This window comes from Lampris incognitus, chromosome 11 (assembly GCF_029633865.1).
Source record: "Lampris incognitus isolate fLamInc1 chromosome 11, fLamInc1.hap2, whole genome shotgun sequence".
Classification (NCBI taxonomy): domain Eukaryota; kingdom Metazoa; phylum Chordata; class Actinopteri; order Lampriformes; family Lampridae; genus Lampris; species Lampris incognitus.
In genome coordinates, this window is record NC_079221.1 from 22,619,220 (window position 1) to 22,642,628 (window position 23,409).

Below are 23,409 nucleotides of genomic sequence, written 5' to 3' on the forward strand. Positions count from 1 at the left end.
ACCTCTCACAAGAACACGCAACGCTTGAAGAACAGACAGACTTACTCAGCTCTGTGAGGTGGCAGGTCTTTCACCTTGTTATCATTTTCGCTTGGGTCTTGCAGCACAAAATCCACTGTAAACACAAACAAAACTGGACTTTGCTGACTTCCCCCCCCTTCAGTGATCTACCTTCAGATAGAAATATTGGGTTCAACATGATGGAAATCATACTTATCTAGTTGCATTCAAATTATAAAAATGAACCAGATAAAGTGTGCTGGTAAAATGTGGTTCGGTTTTGCAGCTTATGTCTGCGATCTTTGGAAGATTTACTGTATTCAAATTCCCATTTTGGTTTTTAAAGACACACAGTGACAGCTTAAATTTAGATTTTAGATTTAGCTGTCACTTTGACAAAGAGAAAAACTCTAGCTACCAATTCTTGCTAAGTATGTAGCCTCTAGGTCAATAGTAACCACTAGGCAGTTCATACGCCAAGATATGATTAAAACCCACATCTGTAATCCCACAACAAAAACAAGGCATTAGGGTGGTGTGGTATACCAATAGCTTTCTTCACACTGAACATGTAGTCCTCTCGCATCTCATCAGAGAGTAGCTCAATTGTCCCCGCCAAGTTCTTCAAGTGGGTGGGGACCAGGTCCAAAACGTTCTGCAGCCAAGTATCCTCCATAGGGGCCACATGCTCGGTGTCAATGCCATAATGTATGTAGTAGTAATATGTCTGATGGGGCAGAATGACACTAAGTCACTCTCAACTGCAGTAATCCCATCTCAAGCATAACATGGACTGTGGTCCCTAAGTTTAGTATTTTAATGAAAAGGGATTGATTTTAAGGTAAACTTTTTTAATAGGAATGTTGTTTTTTTAAACTGTTCCAAGATATGAGTAATGAGAAAGGACATGCACAGCTTCACGTTTCAAAGAATCAGTGTAGAGCTACATGTTCTCCTTTGTTCAGTGTTGACTTCAGTTTTGAAACTGCAACTGAAATATAATTCTAAAGTGTGCTTACACTACTTTTCATGTCAACTCTGCTGCATGAATACAAAGTTTTGCGAAAATAAAAACCTCATGCATAATGATTTTGTGATAGAGAAGATACTGCTTGCATTGTGCTTGAAAAAAGTAGCAACAGAAACTGTTGCAAACTAGCAAAACAAACAGATGAAGAGCCTGTAAAATATTGTCAGTTAGTGTCTTAAACAATTAGTACTGAATCAAACAATGACAACTACATATTCAAAATCTTAAAGAAATATAGAGGATATGAAAGATAACATATGCATGTGTAAACTACTAATAAGAGACGTTAGTCCCTAGCTAACGGGTCTGACCCTTTAGCCGAGCGGTTAGTGATATCGCCTTGTGGTGCAGTACACCCCATATCGAATCCCGCACCGGGCAAGAAAGTAACCGGTTACATTGGTGGCAGCGGTGGGATCCGGAAGTGTGCCGATCCTCAGAAGTCTCTTCGGAGCGCGGGAATAACAAAGTGCGAGGGCGCGCTTCCGGGGAGGGTGACGACTGTAAACTACTAATAAGACACGTTAGTCCCTAGGTAACGGGTCTGACCCTTTAGCCGAGCGGTTAGCGATGTCGCCTTGTGGTGCAGTATATCGAATCCCGCACCGGGCAAGAAAATAACTGGTTACACATGTATCAAATAAAGTTGAATCATTTCATCTGGACACAACATTTGTGAAATGTTTTCCCCCCTTTTTCTCCCCAATTGTATTTGGCCAGTTACCCCACTCTTCCGAGCCATCCCGGTCGCTGCTCCACCCCCTCTGCCGATCTGGGGAGGGCTGCAGACTACCACATGCCTCCTCCGATATATGTGGAGTCACCAGTCGCTTCTTTTCCTCTGACAGTGAGGGGTTTCACCAGTGGCACGTAGCACGTGGGAGGATCACGCTATTTCCCCAGTTCCCCTTCCCCCCTGAACAGACGCCCCGACCGACCAGAGGAGGTACTAGTGCAGCGACCAGGACACACACCCACATCTGGATTCCCACCTGCAGACACAGCCAATTGACCTTTCACAAAGTCCCGTCCCCCTTAGTTACTGCCCGTCAAGCATTTCAGAACTATTCAGAAGTAGCCGGAAAACTCCAAAACATGAAGGAGGAAATCAGCACATTGTGTGGGTAAAAGTAAAAGTAGTAATACTGTAACGTGCATGGATAAGAAGACACGCTGGCCGCTAGCTCTCGGGTATGACCCTTTAGTCGAGCGGTTAGCGATGCCTCCTGCGGTGCGGGCGATACGGGTTCGTTTCCCGTTAGCGGCAGTTCCTGTGGTTGCGTTGTCCCCCGAATTCGCTGCAATACGTTAGCTGTATTAGCTATCAATAATAGCTAGTAGCAAGCTTAGCGTAGAGCAGACAGGTATTTTTGTTGATTTTGGATGGATTAAGCTGACCATGGGGTCTGCTATACTGCGCAATCTATTGCCGACATTGCGCTTCTTGCGTTCTGGGTTTCGGGAAGGGAAAGAAAGTTAAACCCCTCCAAACTTTTCAGATATCTAGTATCCGATTTGCAGATCCCATAGGCACACCGTCAATTGTGTCTGTGGGGACACCCGACCAAGCCGGAGGTAGCACGGGGATTCGAACCACCGATCCCCATGTTGGTAGGCAACGGAATAGACCGCTACGCCACCTGGACGCCTCCTGAAAAATGTTATATTACTCATCTGAGTGACCTCTTCAGTCTCAACTGACAGCTGGTATCCCCATCCTTATGAACAATACAGTGACATAAGGACTGAAAACGATTGGTTTTATATGTAAATTGCCGTGAGCATTAACTAGCGTTTCAATGGCAATGAGTACTATTCAGCGGATTTGGGAATGGTTGCAATCACAGCATTGTAAGATGGCAACAGATGTACTCTTAGCCCCCCCCCCCCCGTTCAGGGATGGTTGTTCCCTCTTCACATAGTTGGCCTCTTTGACTTCCCATTCAAATCAGTATTCCTCCCTATCAAGGATGTGCACATCCTCCTTGAAAGAGCGACCGCTGGCCTGTAGGTGGGCGTAGACTGAAGGGTCCTTGCCTGACGCGTTAGCTCTTCTGTGTTGTGCCATTCTCTTGGCCAGCATCTGTTTGGTTTCCCTGATGTACAAGTCACGACAATCCTCCCGGCACTTAACAGCGTACACTATATCCCTCTGTTTGTGCCAGAGGACCTGATCCTTGGAAGTGGACCAATTTCTGGAGCAGCGTGTTTTTGGTTTTGAAAGCAACTGAGGTGCAATGTTTGGAAAATCCGTGTCTCAACTATCCAAAGGAGTTGAATCAAGTGCGACTGGACTTGGTATATATCCGTGAAGACGTTTCGCCTCTCATCCAAGAGGCTTCCTCAGTTCGTGCCTTTCTGACTAGACCAAGCTAGTCTGACTGGCTGGTGATGAGACTCAGAATTTATCCTCTTTGGAGTCATTATCAGTGCTATAGATGTCCATGGCTCATTGTGTTCCGATGTTTACCAACGCCCGTCGCTAACAGAGCCATAGATATGAGTGGCTCTTTTGTGTACCGATGTTTGGCCGCGCCCGTCGTTATCGGAGCTATCGATGGGCGCGGCCAAATGAGAGGCGAAACATCTTCACGGATATATACCAAGTCCAGTCGCACTTGATTCAACTCCTTTGGATAACCATGACCTGGATGAATGAGAACATTCACAGACACCGTGTCTCAGCTTTTCCAACACTCCAACCACATACGGAATCACCACTGGTTTAAGCTTAGGCAGCTGTTGTCCTTATCCGTCCTTCAATCGGCTGGTGCACTGTTTCGGCATCTTCCTGGCTTTGACAAATGCCATGTTGGGATAACCACACTTACCAGAGCCCGATTAATGTGGGATTTCTCCCCTTCCCCGGCTGCTGTGTCGGTGGGGACAGTCAGCTCAGTGATAAAGTATCCTGATGACTCCTAGTTTGTGCTCCAGAGGATGATTAGAGTCAAACCTTAAGTACTGATCAGTATGTGTTGGTTTACGGTAAACATCAACAATCAAATGTCCCCAGTCACCAATTGCAATTTCAGTCTAAGAAGGCAAACCTGTCATTTCTCAAATCCTCTCTGGTGAACTTGATGTGGTTGTCCACAGAGTTAATGTGGTACATCCTGAGATTTACAAATCTGAACAAATGGCTAGGTGGTGTCCCTGGATAGAACATCACAGCCCTCTTTTCCACATCCTCCATATACAAGTTGGCCACTATAGGTGAGACTAAAGGTGAGATCCATAGCACACCCATGCTTCTGCCTACAGTACTGCCCCCTGTATGTGAAGTATGTGGACTGAAGACACAGATTCAAGAGCAGACACACATGGTCAGTGTTAAGGATGGTCCTATTGCTAAGAGTGGGGTCGTTTTGTAATTTCATACAGACTACCTCCACTGCTTCATCAACAGAAACACACGTGAAGGGAGACTTAATATCAAAAGAGACCATTGTTTCATCCCTCTCTATAATGATCAGAATCATGTTTATTGGCCATATAGGTTTGCACATACACGGAATTTAACTCCGGTTCTGTTGCTCTCTGTGTACTTAATATAGAATAACAACACTACAACACAACAATCTTCAGATATATACACAAAGATTGACTATATACAGGCGAAACAAGAGGTAATAAAGTGCAATGGTGCAGAGAATATCAGAGATACTGAAATAAATGTTAGCAGGTTACTTACATACATGCCTGAGGTAGATGGACATGACAGAGCATACCAGTATACATACAATGTACAGTATAAACAAAATGGTTGGATTTATTTGACAGTGTTTAGCATTCGTTTGAATGACAGTCCACGGAAAGAAACTTTTTTTATGTCTGGTTGTTTTGTGATACAGTGCTCTGTAGCGCCTACCAGAGGGGAGGAGTTGGAACAAGCCGTGATCAGGGTGTGGTGGATCTGCTGTTATGTTGCCTAACCTTTTCTTGACCCTGGAAGTTTATAAGTTCTGAACGGAGTGCAGGTTGGCACCAATGATTTTCTCTGCAGACTTAACTGTCTATTGTTGTCTGTCCCTGTCCTGTTTGGCGGCCGATCCAAACCAGACAGTAATGGATGTGCAGAGGACAGACTGGATTATTGCAGTGTAGAACTGAATCAGCAGTACATGAGGCAGGTTGAACTTCTTGAGCTGGCGGAGAAAGTACATCCTCTGCTGGGCATTTTTGATGACTGTTTCCATGTTGGATACCCACCTTGGGTCCTGGGAGATTATGGAACCCAGAAATCCATAGGTTTTCACCGCAGACACCGTGCTGTTGAGTATGGTGTGGGGGGGGGGGCTCCTCCTGAAGTCCATTGTCATCTCCACCATTTTGAATGTGTTCAGCTCGAGGTTGTTATGGCCACACCAGAGGGCCAGCTGATCAACCTCCCATCTATATGCAGATGGTTGTGTCAGCTGCAAACTTCAGGAGTTTAACAGACGGGTCACCTGAGGTGCAGTCATTTGTGTAGAGGGAGAAGAGTAGAGGAGAGCACACATCCCTGGGGGGCGCCAATGCTGATTGTCCGGTTGCTGGATGTGATTTTCCCCAGCCTCACCTGTTGGCTCCTGTCTGTCAGGAAGTTTTTAATCCACTGGCAGTTGGGAGCTGGTACAGTGAGCCAGATGAGGTTGGAGTGGAGGATATCTGGGACAAGGGTGTTGGACACTGAGCTGAAGTCCACAAACAGGACCCTTGGGCATGTCCCTGTGCAGTCAAGGTGTTGGAAGATGTAGTGCAGTTCCATGTTGACTGCATCCTCCACTGACCTACTTGCTCGGTAGGCAAACTGTAGGGGGTCGAGCAGGGGGCCTGTGATTTCTTTCAGGTGGGCCAATAGCAATCTCTTGAACGATTTCATGACCACAGACATAAGGGCAATCTTGTGATATGGGCTCTCTTGAGGACCGGGATGATAGTGGAGCTGTTGAAGCAGGAGGGGACTTCACACAGCTCAAGTGATCTATTGAAGATCAGTGTGAAAATGGGAGCCAGCTGGTCAGCACAGACTTTCACACAGGAGGGTGACATGCCATCCAGGCCCGGTGCCTTCCTGGTCCTGTCTCTGGAATAGCTGGCACACGTCCTCGACACAGATCCTGAGTGCAGGTAGGGGTTCAGTGGTGGGAAGGGGAGAGTGGCTGGCAGGGAGTGCAGTTGGATACAGGGTTCATACACTCTTTCTCCAATGATTTTCAATTACTTTTCCATGACTTCTCTACAACCCTTAACTGAGTTTCCATGACATGTTCTGGTGAGAACACGTGCTGCCACATTTTGAATTAATTGTAGTTGGTGCACAACTGATTTTGGGAGGCCGGTGAATAGTCCATTGCAGTAGTCTAGTCCACTTGTTATGGATTAATTTCTCACAGTCGGATATTGATAGAAAGCCCCTTAGTTTTGAAATGTTTTTAAGATGGTAGAAGGCTGATCTTGTGAGATGATTGACGTGGCTCTTAACATTTATATCACTGTCCATGATTACACCAGGATTTCTAGCTTCACCTTTGCACTCCAGAGACAGAGAGCTGAGATGAGCTGCAAATCTCTGTCTCTGAGGTTTGCACCAAAAATAAGTATTTCTGTCTTGTCTTTGTTCAGTTGTAAAAAGTTATCTGACATCCATAAAGTAATATGGTCAATACACTGAATTAGGGAACGTATGGGAGCTAGGTCATCAGAAGATAGGGATATGTACAGTTGTGAATCATCTGCATAATTATGGTAATTTATTTTGTGTTTCTGTATAACATATAGAGATTGAATAGTAGTGGTCCAAGAATCGAACCTTGGGGTAGCCCACACATTATACCCATTTTGTCCAAGGAAAAGTCTCCAATAGACACAAAGAACTGCCTGTCCTGAAGGTATGTTCTAAACCAGTTGAGAACCGGGCCAGAAAGGCCAACCCATTTTTCTAATCTCTCTAGCAAAATAACATGATCAACAGTGTCGAAAGCAGCACTGAGATCCAGGAGCACAAGAACAGACAATTTATTAGAATCTGTGTTCATATGCAGATCGTTCACAACTTTGATAAGTGCTGTTTCTGTGCGATGGTGAGATCGAAAACCTGATTGACAAATGCCTAGAAGGTTGTTGGATATTAAATAGTTATTAACTTGAGAATAAACTGTTTTTTCAAGGATTTTGCTGAGGAATGGTAAAATGACTTCATTGTTCACTGAAAATTATTTATTGTAGCACCAAGTAAAATTAGGTCTGCATTTCAAATGTGGTGCCTCTAAAACAAATCTTTGCAGCGTATTTCCTTGTATTCACTTTTAACAAAATAAATACATAATATGTATATCTAAAATGAAATAAAACAATTCTCCCAAAAACTAGAGATGGAATATTTGTCACTCAATATTGTGAAATAAATTGTCAACAGTTTCACAGCAAATATAAACATAAGTAATTTAACTCACACTAAATAAATCTCTCTTGCGATGCTGTTGAAGATCATCACTTTTGGGATGAACAGAGGATCCTTGGAACTGTTCTTCATGGCCTCAAAAGACTTAACCTTAGGATCCGGTAGATCACCCTTCCACACCATCTCCACATAGGTTGTCATGTGGGGCCAAAGCTTCAAAGCTTGGTCAGACACAAGCCAACAGTGTCTGCAGAACTTGAGCATCACAGTGCTACATTCAGTGGCGGTGACAAAGTCCTCATGACGAGTGGGACAATCACGGAAAAAACAGCCAGTATAGGCTCAAGAGTGCTCTTGGGGTGTCTGGGTGGCGTAGCGGTCTTTTCCGTTGCCTACCAACACGGGGATTGCCGGTTCGAATCCCCGTGTTATCTCCGGCTTGGTCGGGCATCCCTACAGACACAATTGGCTGTGTCTGCGGGTGGGAAGCCGGATGTTGGTATGTGTCCTGGTCGCTGCACTAGCGCCTCCTGTGGTCAGTCGGGGCACCTGTTCCGGGGAGAGGGGGAACTGGGGGGATTAGTGATCCTCCCACGTGCTATGTCCCCCTAGTGAAACTCCTCACTCTCAGGTGAAAAGAAGCAGCTGGTGACTCCACATGTATCAGAGGAGGCATGTGGTAGTCTGCATCCCTCCCCGGATCAGCAGAGGGGGTGGAGCAGAGATCAGGACAGCTCGGAAGAGTGGGGTAGTCGGCCAAGTACAATTGGGAGAAAAAGGGGAACGAAAAAAAAGAGTGTATGCTCAATGTCCCAGCTGGTAGCTTTGCATACCTCTCTGAAAGTGTTGTGCACGATATGATAATTGCAAGATCCAATGTTGAGAAGTGATTTGTCCACCTGCTTCTGCATCTCTTTCTGTATTAGTTCAGATGCTTTCCAGTTGACGTTTGGCCCGTCCATACACAGCTGGATGAGGTTATGAACTCCTATCTCAGACAGCACTTTGGTTATATTTTTGACGATATCAACTGCAGCGGAATGTCCCAAAAATTCTGAGCCAATGTATTTAGTCTTAACATGTGCTCCTCCCCAAGCCTCACATGTAAATCCATTTGTTTAGACTGCAAATGGAGGTTTAGGCTCTTGTCAAATAGCACTACATTTGCCGTTTTTGGGACACTTCTGCCAGTAAGAGCCTCTTAAAATATGGAGCAAGCCCAAATGTGCAGATATATGCACACTTTCTCTCACCGCAGGTAAATCTTGCTGCAATCTAGCTGTCCGGGAACATGTCTGCAAAAAGACGGCTCATGTTCTTGGATGACTTGAATGAGTAGTGTGAATTCATGATTTTTAATGCCCACATAATCTCCACTTTGAGGACTTAGTTTTTTGTTGAAACGTCAAAAGTTGTCTGTTTCGTCATTGTTGAAGCTGCAATAGTGTTGCTGGATGTATTTGATACACCAGCATTCATAAACTCACTGATGGGAATTGTGGTGCAAGCAATAGCGGCTGCTGTCTCGTGCTTTTTCCCCTTCATGTGGTCAATGAGTGCAGCCTCACCCATATTCGAAATATCGAATGTTTTATAGCACACCTTAAATTTAGCACATTTTAGGTCAATGTCTTTTGCCAGCCACAACTGGTACTTATAAAGCCATATATTATTGAAGCTGCACTTCCCTGGCATATTGGCACAACAGGTTTGCCACCTGCTGCCTCAGCGCACCGCAGGGCTAATGGGTGGGCCTGTAATCACAGAATGAAATAACTTCTCACGTGTCACTGAAATACCGCGACGGTTATGTGCTAATTTAGTTTTATTTTTTATGCTTAGATTAATTAGTAATTACATTTGACGCAAATTTAGCAATATTTCCATGACTTCTCCAAAACTTTAAAGAAAAATATATATTCCATAACCTTTTCAGGGCCTAGGAATTGCATTTTAAATTTCCATGACTTTTCCAGGTTTTTCTTGACCATACGAACACTGTGGATGTGTGTTGTGGCCGGAGATGGTGAGGGGTGTGAAAGTTTGCTTTTCAAACCTGCAGTAAAACCCATTTAGATTGTCAGCCAGTTAATGGTTCCCTGCGGGTGGGGGGATGGCCTCCTGTAGTTGGTTATGTCTTTCAATCCTCTCCAGACTGACGCTGGGTCGTTGGCAGAAAACCTGTTTTTCAACTTTTCAGAGTAGCACCTTTTGGCCACTCGGATCTCCTTTGTGAGTGTATCTCTGGCTTTGTTGTACCAGATCCTATCTCCACTCCCGTAGGCTTCCTCTTTGGCTTGATGAAGCTGCCTGAGTTTCGCTGTGAACCAGGGCTTGTTGTTGAAGGGACAGAAAGTTTTGGTGGGCACACACATGTCTTCTCAAAAGCTGATGTAACATGTCACAGTGTCAGTGAGTTTTTCCAGTTCTGTAGATGCAGCCTCAACAACTCTCCAGTCAGTGCAGTCGAGGCAGCCCTGGAGCCCCAGTTTGGATTCATTGGTCCATTTCCTCAGGGGTAACCGCAAGCGTTGCAGATTTTAGTTTCTGCCTGTAGGTTGGGATAAGATGAATCAAACAGTGATTAGAGAGGTCCAGGGCTGCACAAGGGACTGAGTGATAGGTGTCCTTTTATATTGTGCAGCAATGATCCGGTGTTTTTTTTTTCCCTGGTGGGGCATTTAATATGCCGTCTGTCTTTTGGCAGTCGGTGGCTGAGGTTTACTCTATTAAAATCCCCAAGGATAATGAGTAAGGAGTCCGGATATTTGTGCTCCATGTTTATAATTTGATTAGCCAGGTGATTTAATGCAACTTTAACATAGGCCTGGGGTGGCATATAGACATAAGCTTGGTCCAGCATAAATTATGAAAATTCCCGCAGTGAATAGAATGGTTTACAGTCAATGCAAAAGGTCTCTAAGTAATGGCTGCATGATTTCTTCAACACTGACATCCATACACCAACCTTCGTTTATGTAGAAGCATATGCCACCACTCCATTTTTTCCCCAGTAGCTCCGTTTCATGGTTCACCAAGAGGAATTAGAACTGCAGCAGATGAAGTGTACTGTCTGATATATGCTCACTAAGCTAGGTTTCAGTGAGACACAGGATGGCAGATTTTGAAAAAATCTTGAGTTTTTTCTGTTTATGAATAGGAGTTCGTCCATCTTGTTGGCCAAAGAGCAGACATTTGCCAGGTCAATTGACAGGAGCGCGGTTCTAAATCCCCGCTGTCGCAGTTTAACGAGTGCGCTGGCTCGCTTACCCCTTCGGTGTCTTCATTGTAGTCCCCACAGTATCAATCAAGACCTCGGCAAGACTTTTGTCAGAATGTTCAATTAAAGTCGATAGAGAAGTCTGTTCAGTTTGTCCTGTGGACAGTTGGAGATTTGACAGTTTTTTTTTTTTTTTAGATTTTTCTCACCAATTATATCCGGCCAATTACCCCTCTCTTCCGACCCGTCCCGGTCAGTGCTCCACCTCTGCCAATCCGGGGAGGGCTGCAGACTACCACATGCCTCCTCCGATACATGTGGAGTCACCAGCCGCTTCTTTTCACCTGACAGTGAGGATTTTCACCAGGGGGACGTAGTGCATGGGAGGATCACGCTATTCCCCCCAGTTCCCCCTCCCCCCGAACAGGTGCCCCGACCAACCAGAGGAGGCACAAGTGCAGCGACCGGGACACATACCCACATCCGGCTTCCCACCCGCAGACACAGCCAATTGTGTCTATAGGGACGCCAGACCAAGCCAGAGGTAACACAGGGATTTGACCCGATGATCCCCGTGTTGGTCGACAACAGAATAGACTGCTACACTACCCGGACACCCCAGCTTAACAGTTCTCCCCTGCTGTATGTGATCAGTGAGTGGGCACTGGAAACTAAACAAACAAAACCAAAGTACAAGAGCACACAGAACCAATGCTACCATCTGCGGCACCATCTTGATTGTAAATTCCTCACCTTAGATGTCCCTCACCTTATCCACAAAATCCAGTGTTCTGAATGTGATGTTCATTACTGACTACCAACAGGTTAAGAATAGATGCCAGAAACTTGATGTTATAGGTCACTGAGTTAGTCATACAAACGATAGGCCGTAAAGGCACATCCTGTTAATGTATCGTAGGTAAACCATATAGACTAGGTGTAGCTTCCCCTGGGTATAATTTATGGTACAACATTCTGTCAATAGGCCATCTAAGTGAAGAGGGAACAACCATCCCTGAACCGAGGGGGGGCCTAAGAGTACATCTGTCACCATCTTACAATAGTGTGGTTGCAACCATTCCCAAATCCTCTGTGAATAGTACACATTACCATTGAAACCAGGGTTGCCAACTGTCCCGTATTTGCTAGGATGTATTGGGCCAAATTGATTTTTCCCATACGTGACCTCCCTTGCCCCTTTTATTGATTGCTACTCTACTCTAACCACGAGAGGACACTCTCACAGTTGTATCAAATCTGATACAACAGCAGTAGCAGCAGTGCTGATCATGAAGGGTGAGAATGATCACCTGTCATCATCCAATCACAGCCCCTCTCACGTGCATTAGTTGTACATGTACAGTACATGTGCCAATTCCTCAAAAAACAGAAAAAAAAGTTCCAGCAGTCTGGTGCCGTTCAGTCAGTTTACCAGTTACTGGGCAGTGCCAAAAGTCGCATTGTGGAAGCTTTTTGCCCGGCTCACATAGTTCATAACACTTGCAAGCATGCCTGTGATCAGCTGTCAGTGGATATTGAGTCACTCGTTTTAAAGATCTAAAGCCACTTCTCAGTGTATGCTTCCAGAAGAGAGGAACTGCATGCATTTTTTGCCTTTGTTGACATTGAGTGGCATTAAATTCTGCATCATGTTTGCACATGATGGCTGTCTCTAAATCCAGCTGTTGATCGTCTCCTGCAGAGCTAGCCAGCTCTCATCTCATACTTCAGGTCCCTTGGACAGACCTGTCCTGTGGCACTGAAGAGGATTTTTGAGGACAAAAAAAAAATTGGAGCTGCTGAGATTTAACTGTGCTTTTTCCACAATGTGGGTTATGTTTTTGACACACTTGTTAGAAAGCTGGAGGAAACAATGCTCTGCATCACAGATGTTTATGACGAGGTGGGAAAATTCAAAGCAAAGCTGCATCAGTGGAAACAAGACAGCTTTTTTGGATATTAGATCAAGCAGCTGATGGACAAACAAGTGTCAGTACAAAGTTCAAAGCAGCAAAAGGACTTTCTGAAGTTCTGTGACTCTGTAATTCCATATGTTGACGAGTAGTTTGATTTCTCGTCAGAAAATTGAAGTGATGAAACTGAAATCGATTGGCCTACATGAGGAGCTCTCCTTTACTGACCTGGAGCAGGTGGGGGCTGCCCTCAAAATTACAGAGACAGTGAGTATGGACCAACTCTGAAGAGTTTTACGCTAGCATGAAGGAAATACAGAAAGCCAGACAGAATATCACAAAAATCCACCAATGAGAAGTGGGTGGCAGTTTTCCAAAACCTAGGGAAAGCCAACTTGATCAACAGGTTCAGGATTGTCTCATTTGTCCTCAGTGTGCAAGGCTCAAATGCCTTTGTAGAGAGGATTTTCTCTCTGATGGCCATTAAATGGTCAGCATCAAGAAACAGATGCAGCACAGAACTGACCAAAAAGGAACTTCAAATATCTGTGAACTGTGACTTGTCATGTAAGGACTTTTCTCTGGCTGCACAAAAGGACAGAAGACTGCTAGAATCGGTCAAGAGCAGCAAAAAATATCCATGGAAAAAGTAGACTTGGTGAGCAGAGGCAGACCCCTCTTTTCCTCTTTTGCATTTCAATTTTTTTTTTGTGAGGGTCCAAGTTGTGATTTCCAACTTATATATAGTTTTAGTGAATAAGAATGTGAAGCATTCATTCCCCACCACTGTTTGTGTACACAGAGGGTGCACCTTCTGTGAGTCTCTGCTGTTTGATTCCTCTGCAAAACTACAGCATACAGAAGCTATTGTTACTTCTAGTTTGTCACTTGTAGGATTAACAAGAAGGTGATAACTTTTTTCTAACCTACAGTGCAAGAGTCACAAGTGTTTTGACTTAGACTAACAGTAAAGGTAATAGTCATCCATCTATTATCTAAACCGCTTATCCTACTGTCAGGGTTGCGGGGATGCTGGAGCCTATCCCAGCAGTCGTTGGAAGACAGGCAGGGAGACACCCTGGACAGGCCGCCAGGCCCTCACAGGGCTGACACACCCACACACACACACACACACATGCACACACACACACACACGCGCACACACACGCGGACTGTGTTAAAGGTACAAACTGTAAATTAACAAACTATTATTAAACCTACCATATGTTGCCAAGGCATGAGCGTTGTATATTTATCTTTAATTTGACTGTAAGCGATTAGCTATCATTATGACAAATGGCTTAAAACAATACTGTATATTCACACAACACCATACTACCCACACCACCGCGGCACACCACCTTTGGTCACTTATTTGGTAGTGTAAAAGTTGGCGACCCTAATTGAAACTCAGTTAATACTCACGGGAATTTGCATATGAAACCGATCATTTTCGTTCATTATGCCACTGTATCGTTCATAAGGGTGGGGATACCTGCAGTCAGTTGAGACTGAAGCGGTAACTCAAATGAGTGATAAAACGTTTCTCTCTCAATAAACATTGTGTCCAGATGAACTGATTCAAATTTCTTTGATTTTGTTACCTGAATTATTGAGCGTGCATAAAGAGATATACATGTGTAAAAATAGGATAGTAAGCTATCCTAACTATATGGCTGTCACCTCACCGGAATATCCTTTTCTGTGGCTGTGAGAGAGCCACAGGTAGGGGGGTTCCTGTCATCACCTATGGTCTTGCCAGTGTTGGACTCCTGTTGCCTAAAAGACATGACAAGCTAGTTATATGAGAGCACAAAGGAATGCCACTTTAACATGTCTTGGTGGATAGAAATCATTGGATAGACATCACTGTTTGTGCATTATAACCTCAATTGTTTAAAGTTTTGTTTGCTTTTATTGGTTGTAGTGGTAGTGTATCAATGTCTTAAAAAGTGCTCTTTGAATAAGTTACCATCACAAATACCATTATTAAGTAAAAATGACTTTAAATTTAGCTTTGTTTCAGGAGGAAATGAGGTTAAATGACATTATTTCCTTAATGTCTTCATGTTGGTGCATGTATACGAACAGACGGGTGACAAATTAAAGGAAAAACCAACATGAAGTGTCTCAGTAAGGTGTTGGGCCCCACGAGCCACCAGAACAGTTTCAATGCTCCTTGTTATGGATTCTACAAGTCTCTGAACTCTACTACAGGGATAGAACACCATTGTTCCAAAAGCTATTCCCTCATTTGGTGTTTTGATGATGATATTGGAGAGCTCTAACATGTCAATCCAAAATCTCCCAAAGGTATTCAACTGGATTGAGATCTGGTGAATGTGAAGGCCATAGCACATGATTTACATAATTTTCATACACTGTAAAAAACGTTTTTACAGTTAAAAACGGGTAGCTATGGTTCCCAGAACTTTACTGTAATAAATATGGTAGAACTTTCCTACTATTATGGTAAAAGGATGTTAGCACTGCTGATTTTATATTTAAGGTTGGAGTTTGATTCCATATTTTACTGTACAAATACACATTTTTACCATAGAATGAAACACTGTTTTGCTATATGTTTGGAGTCAGTGGCGTGCTCAGTCCTCTCTGTAGTTAAGTAATATATTTGTTGGGTGCTCTTTGGTCCAAGGTTAGTAGTTTCAGATGAGAAAAAGAGAACAAATCTCTCTGACCAAGGCACTCCGTGTAATTAAAATGTCTTTACTGAAACTTAGACATATCCAAAAAGGACCTAAAAATGCCCACGCATAGCGGCTCAGGCCTTCTTCAGGGCATAGTGAGACAAAACAGGAGTGAATGGTTTTTGTGCAGGCACACAGCACAGGTGTTAGTTGCTTGATTGGATCTGAAGCAACCAATTGCTAAGACCCGCCCCTCACACAGATCCTAGAGAGCAGTCAAATGCCAAACACAGTTCTTTGTAAAAAGAAAACAAAAACACAGATTAAGTGTGCACACACCCACAACTATAGCACAATAAAGGTACATGTTCACAGTGACTCGGAAAGACAGTAGACTATAAATTAGACATTTTTATAAAAAGGCCTATAGTCTATCTCCTCGTTCAAACCTGGATATTCCATTCCCTTAAAATTCCAGATCCAAAAAGTTTCCTGCTGCAGCAACTTTTTCAATCTATCCCCCCCACGTACAGACTTCTTTATCATCTCAATACCCTGGACTCTTAAGGATGAAGGGTCGCTATGGTGCATTTCTCTATAGTGTTTGGCCATTGGATAATCTTCATTGTTGATCCTTATTGCATATTTGTGTTCAGAAAAACTTTATTTTAATTTCCTCTTTTGTTTTGTCTCACTATGCCCTGAAGAAGGCCCGAGCCGCTACACATGGGCATTTTTAGGTCCTTTTTGGATATGTCTAAGTTTCAATAAAGACATTTTAATTACAAGGAGTGCCTTGGTCAGAGAGATTTGTTCTCTTTTTCTCAACTGTTTTGCTATATAATGGTACTAGAAGAACCCCGCTACAATGTAGCAGTTTGGTTATCCACCTGTCTAAATCTCCCTCCTCTTCATCCTGCCAGCTAACCGCCTTCCCCCTGCCCCTAACCCCCCCCCACTCCAACTCCCTCCCCCCAACAGTGGCGCCCCCAGAAATTTTTCATCGGGGTGGCCAAATGGGGCCACTTGAAAATCTTGGGGTGGCACACCAAAACCAAAAGCCATGACTGAATTTCGGGAATTCTATGCTGCTGTTGCAGTATACTGTATAGGCTAGTTGAAAACTGTCAATATGAGAGTTAAGAAAAATATACATTATTGATTTAAATGAGCAGCACCTAATGTAAGATATCAGATAGAAGCATATTATGCATAATCAGAAGCATATTCTGTATATGCGACTCGTGGCTGGGGGGGCCAGCGGGGGGGCCAGGGATAGTATCAGGGTGGCCGTGGCCACCCCTTGGGGGCGCCACTGCCCCCCAAATGCTCAGAATCATCTGAAATGCCGAGAAAAGTGGTTTACCCCCCCCACACTCCAACTCCCTCCCCCCAAATGCTCAGAATCATCTGAAATGCTGTGAAAAGTGGTTTTTAGCCATTTTTAGAAAATGCATATTTTGCATAATTATGCAAAATTATTATAATTATATTTTAATTTTCTGCTATTTTTCTGGTCCTCTCTGGAACAATACCTACCACCTCCAAAAACAATTAGGATCATAAGTGAATTTTTGCAAAAATGCATATATTTTGCATAATGCCAAAACATTTCTAAGTCCCAGAAATTTTTTTTTATATAGGTGAAAAAATCAAAGATGCTCAGAATCATCTGAAATGCCGAGAAAATTGGTTTTTAGCCATTTTTAGAAAAATTCATATTTTGCATATTTATGCATAATTATGCATAATTTTAATTTTCTGGGATTTTCCCCTTACTCTCTGAGACAATACCTACCACCTCCAAAAAGAATTAGGATCATAAGTGCTTTAGTTTTCGGTCCCGCTATCAACACTAACACACACACACACACACACTAACACCACACACACACATTTCGAAAATATATGAGTAGATTTTCATGTTCATTATATGGTAAAACATCATAACATCAGCAGAATTAATAACGTTTTGCCTTAATAGTAGAAAAAGTTCTACCTGATTTATTACAGTAAAGTTCTGGCAACCATAGCTGCCAGTTTTTTACCATAAAAAAACAACAGTTTTTTTACATTGTACTCAAACCATTCAGTAACCCCTCATCTCCTGAAGATGACAACATTGTCATCCTGGAAGAGACTACTCCCATCATGATATAAATGTTTTATCATAAGATAAAAGTGACCACTCAGAATAATTTTGTATTGATTTGCAGTGACCCTTTCTTCTAAGAGGACAAGCGGACCCAAACCATGCCAGGAAAACACCCCCACAGCAAAACAGAGCCCCTGGACCCCTCACTGTAGGGATCATTGGTTTCACGGTTTTTCGTTTGGAGGTTGGAGACAACCAGTGAGTTGTGTTGGATTTTGATAATGGCAGTCTGTACGGTGTGACTGTAGCTGACAACAGCCATAATAAAGACAACGTTCAGTTGTGAGTTCTGTAAGTGTGATCTCTCTCTCTCTCTCTCTCTCTCTCTCTCTCTCTCTCTCTCTCTCTCTCTCTCTCTCTCTCTCTCTCTCTCTCTCTCTCTCTCTCTCTCTCTCTCTCTCTATATATATATATATATATATATATATATATATATACATACACACACACAAAGCTATCAATCATATCTTGTATATTAAGAAACCCATGAAATTACACCAGCAGAGTTACAGCACCTCGCCCAGAGAAGGGAGAATGGGGCCCCCTCCTGGAGCCAGACCTAGGAAGGAAGCTCACCAGAGAGTGTCTGGTGGCTGGGCCTTGGCCCATGGGGCCCAATCGGGCCCAGCTTGAAAAAAACAACATGGAGCCACCACCTCGTGGACCCACCACATGCAAGAATGAGCATTGGGGTAGGGTACAATGCAGGCCGGGCAGCAGGCAAAGGCGGGAACCGGGGCATGCCAACTTCCGGCATCGCAGATTGGTCCTCAGGACATGGAATGTCACCTCTCTGGCAGGGAAGGAGCCTGAGCTGGTGCAGGAGGTGGAGCAGTACCAACTATATATAGTTGGGCTCACCTCCCCACATAGCATGGGCTCTGGTATCAAACTACTGGAGAGGGGCTGGACTAATTACTTTTCCGGAGTTGGCCAAGGTGATAGGCGCCGGGCGAGTGTGGGGATACTCACAAGTCCCCAGTTGAGCGCTGCCATGTTGGAGTTCTCCCCGGGGAATGAGAGGATCGCCTCTACATGACTGCGAGTCGCTGGGGGGGGTGGGGGGGCTGTGACTGTTGTGTGTGTTTATGCACCAAATAGCAGTTTGGAGTATCCGGCCTTCTTGGAGTGTCTGGGTGGTGTCCTGGATAGGGCTCCACCTCTCGAGACTCTATAGTTCTGCTGGGCAACTTCAATACTCACGTGGGCAATGATGGAGAAACCTGGAGGGGTGTGATTGGGGAAAAACTGCCTCCCCGATCTGAACCCAAGCGGTGCCTTGTTATTGGACTTCTGTGTGAGTCATGGATTGGCCATAACAAACACCATGTTTGAACACAAGGTAGTTCATAAGTGTACTTGGTACCAGAACACCTTAGGCCAAAGATCGATGATAGACTTTGTGGTCATATCATCAGATCTGTGGCCGTATGTTTTGGACACTCGGGTGAAGAGAGAAGCAGAGCTGTCAACTGATCACCACCTGGTGGTGAGATGGATCAGATGGCGGGGAAAGCTGCCGCACAGACCTGGCAAACTCAAACGTGTAGTGAGGGTGAACTGGGAATGTCTGGCAGAGGCCCCTGTCTGTGAGGTCTTCAACTCCCACCTCCAAAAAGTTCTCATATATCCCGGGGGAGGCTGGGGACATGCAGTCTGAGTGGGCCATTTTCAAAGCCTCTACTGCAAATGTGGCAGGCAGGAGCTGTGGTCATAAGGTTATCGGTGCCTGTCGAGGTGGCAACTTAAGAACCTGATGGTGGACACTGGCAGTGAGGGAAGCTGTCAGGCTGAAGAAGGATGCCTTTTGGGCTTGGTTGGCCCAGGGGTCTGCTGAAGCAGCAGACAGGTACCAGGAGGCCAGAAGGGCTGTGGCTTCAGCTCTCGCGGAAGCAAAAACTCGGGTGTGGGAGGAGTTCGGCGAGGCTATGAAGGAGGACTTTCAATTTGCCTCAAGAAAGTTCTCGCAAACCATCCGGCGACTCAGGAAGGGGAAGCAGGGCTTGACTCAGGCTATGTTCAGCTGGGGAGGGGAACTGTTGACCCGGACTGAGGATGTTGTCGAGCAGTGAAAAGAACACTTTGAGGAGCTCCTGAACCCGGCTAATATGCCCTCAGTGAAGGAGGTAGAGTCTGAACACTCAGGGGAAGCCCCACCCATATCCCTGGCAGAGGTCTCAGAGGTAGTTAAAAAGCTCCTCAGTGGCAAGGCGCCGGGTGTGGATGAGATTCGCCCTGAGATGCTTAAGGCTCTGGACATTGATGGGCTGTCTTGGTTGACACGCCTCTTCAGTGTCACGTGGAGGTCGGGGACAGTACCTGTGGAGTGGCAGATTGGGGTGGTGGTTCCCATATTTAAAAAGGAGGACCGTAGGGTGGGTTCCAATTATCGGGGCATCACATTGCTCAGCCTCCCTGGGAAAGTCTACTCTAGGGTGCTGGAAATGAGGCTCTGACCGATTGTCGAACCTCAGATCCAGGGGGAACAATGTGGATTCCATCCTGGCTATGGAACATTGGACCAACTCTTTACCCTTGTGGAAGTGCTGAGGGGGACATGGGAGTTTGACCAGCCAATCTACATGTGTTTTGTGGATTTGGAGAAGGCTTATGACCGTGTACCCTGGGGCACTCTGTGGGGGGTACTGTGGGAGTATGGGGTACCAGGGCAGTTGCTACAAGCCATCCGGTCCTTGTAAAGCAAACTGGGAGCTGTATCCACATTTTTGGCACAAAGTCAAACGTTTTCAGTGGGTGTAAGACACCACCAAGGTTTTCCCTCGTCTCTGATTCTTTTTGTAATATTCATGGACAGTGTGTCTATTTGGGAACCTCAGAATTGCATCTCTGCTCTTCACAGATGATGTGGTTTTGCTGGCTTCATCAGAACGCGACCTCCAGCGCGCACTGGGACGGTTTGCAGCTGAATGTGAAATGGCCGAGATGAGAGTTAGCACCTCCAAGTCTGAGGCCATGGTTCTCTACCGGAAAATGGATTGCTCCCTCCGGGTTGGGGATGAGTTGTTGCCTCAAGTGAAGGAGTTCAAGTATCTTGGAGTCTTGTTCGCGAATGAGGGTAGGATGGAGCAGGAGATTGACAGGCGGATTGGTGCAGCATCAGCAGTAATGCGGACGTTGTACTGGACCGTTGTGGTGAAGAGGGAGCTGAGCCGGAAGGCAAAGCTCTCAATTTACCAGTCAATCTTCGTTCCAACCCTAACCTATGGTCATGAGCTTTGGGTAGTGACCGAAAGGGTGAAATCGTGGATACACGTGGCTGAAATGAGTGTCCTCTGTAGGGTGTCTGGGCTCAGCCTTAGCGATACGGTGAGGAGTTCGGACACCCGGCAGGAGCTCGAAGTAGAGCCGCTGCTCCTTCGCGTTGAAAGGAGCCAGTTGAGGTGGTTCAGGCATCTGATCAGGATGCCTCCTGGATGCCTTCCTTTGGAGGTTTTCCGGGCACGGCCAAGTGGGACCCTGGGGTAGACCCAGAACTCGCTGGAGGGACTACATGTCCAATCTGGCCTGAGAGTACCTTGGAATCCCCCAAGAGGAGCTGGAGGGCGTTGCTGGAGAGAGGGACGTCTGGAGTGCCCTACTTAGCTTGCTGCCACGACGACCCTACCCCGGAGAAGCGGCTGAAGATTAATATATATATATAACTTTGTTAAAAGAAAATAGGGAGCAAAATAATCCAGTTAGTCTGTCAAAACTGATGATTGCTTATAGCATGAAACAGGCTTGTACTGTTTATTAAAGAATTATATATATATTCATCCATCCATCCATCTATCCATTAATCCAGTGATTCAAGTAGTCCTTTAATAGTCAGTACAAGCCTGTTTCATGCCATAAGTAATCATCAGCTGTCTATACACACACACACAAACACACACACACACAAAACCTGGCCACACTACAAGATAGTGACGCAGAGGACGCACACAGAAACCAAGCAGAATAAACAGGCCAATCATGAAAGGAACATCCCCAAACTTAAACACTAAAATTGCATGTGTGAGTAATGTCAGTCATGTCAACGGATGCCTGAATGTAAAGTGTGTAGATACAGTACTGTATGAAAAAGTAACAGAAGAAAACAAAAGCAAAATATCAAACAGAAGCCCAAATGAGCAGTCCTAAACGCTAGCAGCACCAGACCCAGATGTAGCCAGTTGCGCTAATGACCCTGACGCTCAGCTACCAGGGCTCATCAAATGAATGTTGAAAAGTTGTGCACTGCAGCCAAATTAGAGAAACTGATGCCTACCGTGCACCAGAAAACACTATACTAATTACATAACTTCCTGATACAGAGGCCAACTCCAGTGCCTCGTCAAGGTGACGCAAATCAAGCCATTTAACCCAATACAAACAAACCAAAACGGTAAAACATATTATAACTTGTCAAAAAGACACAGACGAGCCCACAAACTGGACTGATTAATGCATAAAAGCTTCACAACTCACAGGATGATGCCAACCAGGGCACTGCGTAACTGCTCACGGTCTTTCTTGGGCTGTGTGTGGGTGCTACCATGGTGCTTCGAACACTCTGAAAACTGCCTTGGCTCTCTGCTCTGGGACTCCCCAAAGTTTCTGCCAAGGGTTTTAATTTGTCTGCCTCCTGACCCTCCATGCAGCACCTCTCCTGTAGTGCATACAGGGGCAGAGTTATTTTTATGTTAAATTAAGCATCTAAGCTGGTGCTCAACATTTTATCTAAGGATTCCAAAATTAAAAGTTTTAATGTAAGTGCATTTCCTTATCCATGCTGCTTTAAAATGATAAAATATGGGTAGATGACGATAAAGTTCATGCTTCTTTAATCAAAAGCAATACATGTTTTGCAACAAGGGTATCTGTACTTTATGCAGACATGTGATACAAAGCTAAATGGCACATCACACTTACTTTTGAATGCTGCTCCAACTCCATGTGGATCCCATTTGACTGAGGACTGCAGGGTAAACGTAGGCATTTTGTTTTGCAACTGAGGTTTGCTATGGACCTAGAAATGAGACAATGATTTCTGCAATGCTTGTATCGATTTGTCCAAAAAGAATTTAGCATTGTGGAGATAAATTAAGTAGCCGTTTAGGTATGATTCATACAACAACAAAAAAATGTGGCCAGTCAAGTCAAAATGTATTATAGCCTGGTATCACAAAGTATGTCTCAAAGCAGGAAACTAACTTTTTTTATGATCAGGGTAACTACTAGATTTCAAAATTTTCATGGCAGTGTCATTTTACTAAGCTAAGTAAACATGATTTGTAGGGTACATAAGGACCGAGGGATGATGGCTGATTACATACAGATATGATACTGTATTGATCCTTGTAGAGAATGTTACCCCATGCCAGCTCTCCACATGGAGGTCTACAAGCAAAGTGAATAATAAAGCAGTAGCCCTGGGGCTGTTGGGGAATCAGTATTTTGCTTGAGAAAACTAAAGCTCAGCGGATACTTGTCACCGTGCCTTGAATCATTTAGTTGGAAGGCACCCCCAGGATCTATTATGCCAAACTGCTTTGACGTGGAGAGTGTTACTTTCCCAGCTTTTGCAAAACAATAATAGGTAAAAGAAAGAAAAAGAAACTCATCGTGCTATATATACTGTTGGGAGTTGCGGTAGGTTGTGTGCAGGACCATCGAGCATCTTGGTTATTTTCTTTCCATTGGAAGGATTCTGTGTGAAAAGAAGCCATTAACGCGTTTAAATGTTTACCGTGTATTGCGGAAATACCTAGAACAATATTGGTTAGCGTTATTTCATAAGAGATAAGCTAATCAGCTACCCAAAATTAATTCTGACAATCTGGACCTAAAATCGTGAATCGTATGTGGGTTGACAAGTGTTAAATAAACACTTACCTCTGACTCCATGTTGATTTAACTTAGCTTAACTATTAAGCTATCCTTTGTGGGATACGTGTTAAGTAGGATGGCAGTGAGTGAATGGGAAACATGCCAGCAGGAGCGTAAAAAACCTGCGGTTAACTAGTTGACAGTTCGCTAAGGCCGTTAAACGTCTTCCTGCTTATTCATTCAAGAT

At 44.5% G+C, this 23,409-nt stretch overlaps 1 protein-coding gene across 1 annotated transcript in view; it reads right to left on the reverse strand.

Moving 5' to 3' along the window:
• dnah7 (dynein, axonemal, heavy chain 7) overlaps window positions 1-22,332 on the reverse strand; it is a 304,502-nt gene extending 282,170 nt beyond the window's left edge. Inside the window, exons 1-5 of the mRNA XM_056288870.1 lie at window positions 22,266-22,332; window positions 21,822-22,002; window positions 14,237-14,327; window positions 547-727; window positions 46-115 (exon numbers count right to left, since the gene is read on the reverse strand). Of these exons, the coding sequence (XP_056144845.1) occupies window positions 46-115; window positions 547-727; window positions 14,237-14,327; window positions 21,822-22,002; window positions 22,266-22,332 (590 nt within the window). The remainder of the gene's footprint in view (window positions 1-45; window positions 116-546; window positions 728-14,236; window positions 14,328-21,821; window positions 22,003-22,265) is intronic.
• Between the last annotated feature and the right edge of the window lie 1,077 nt (window positions 22,333-23,409).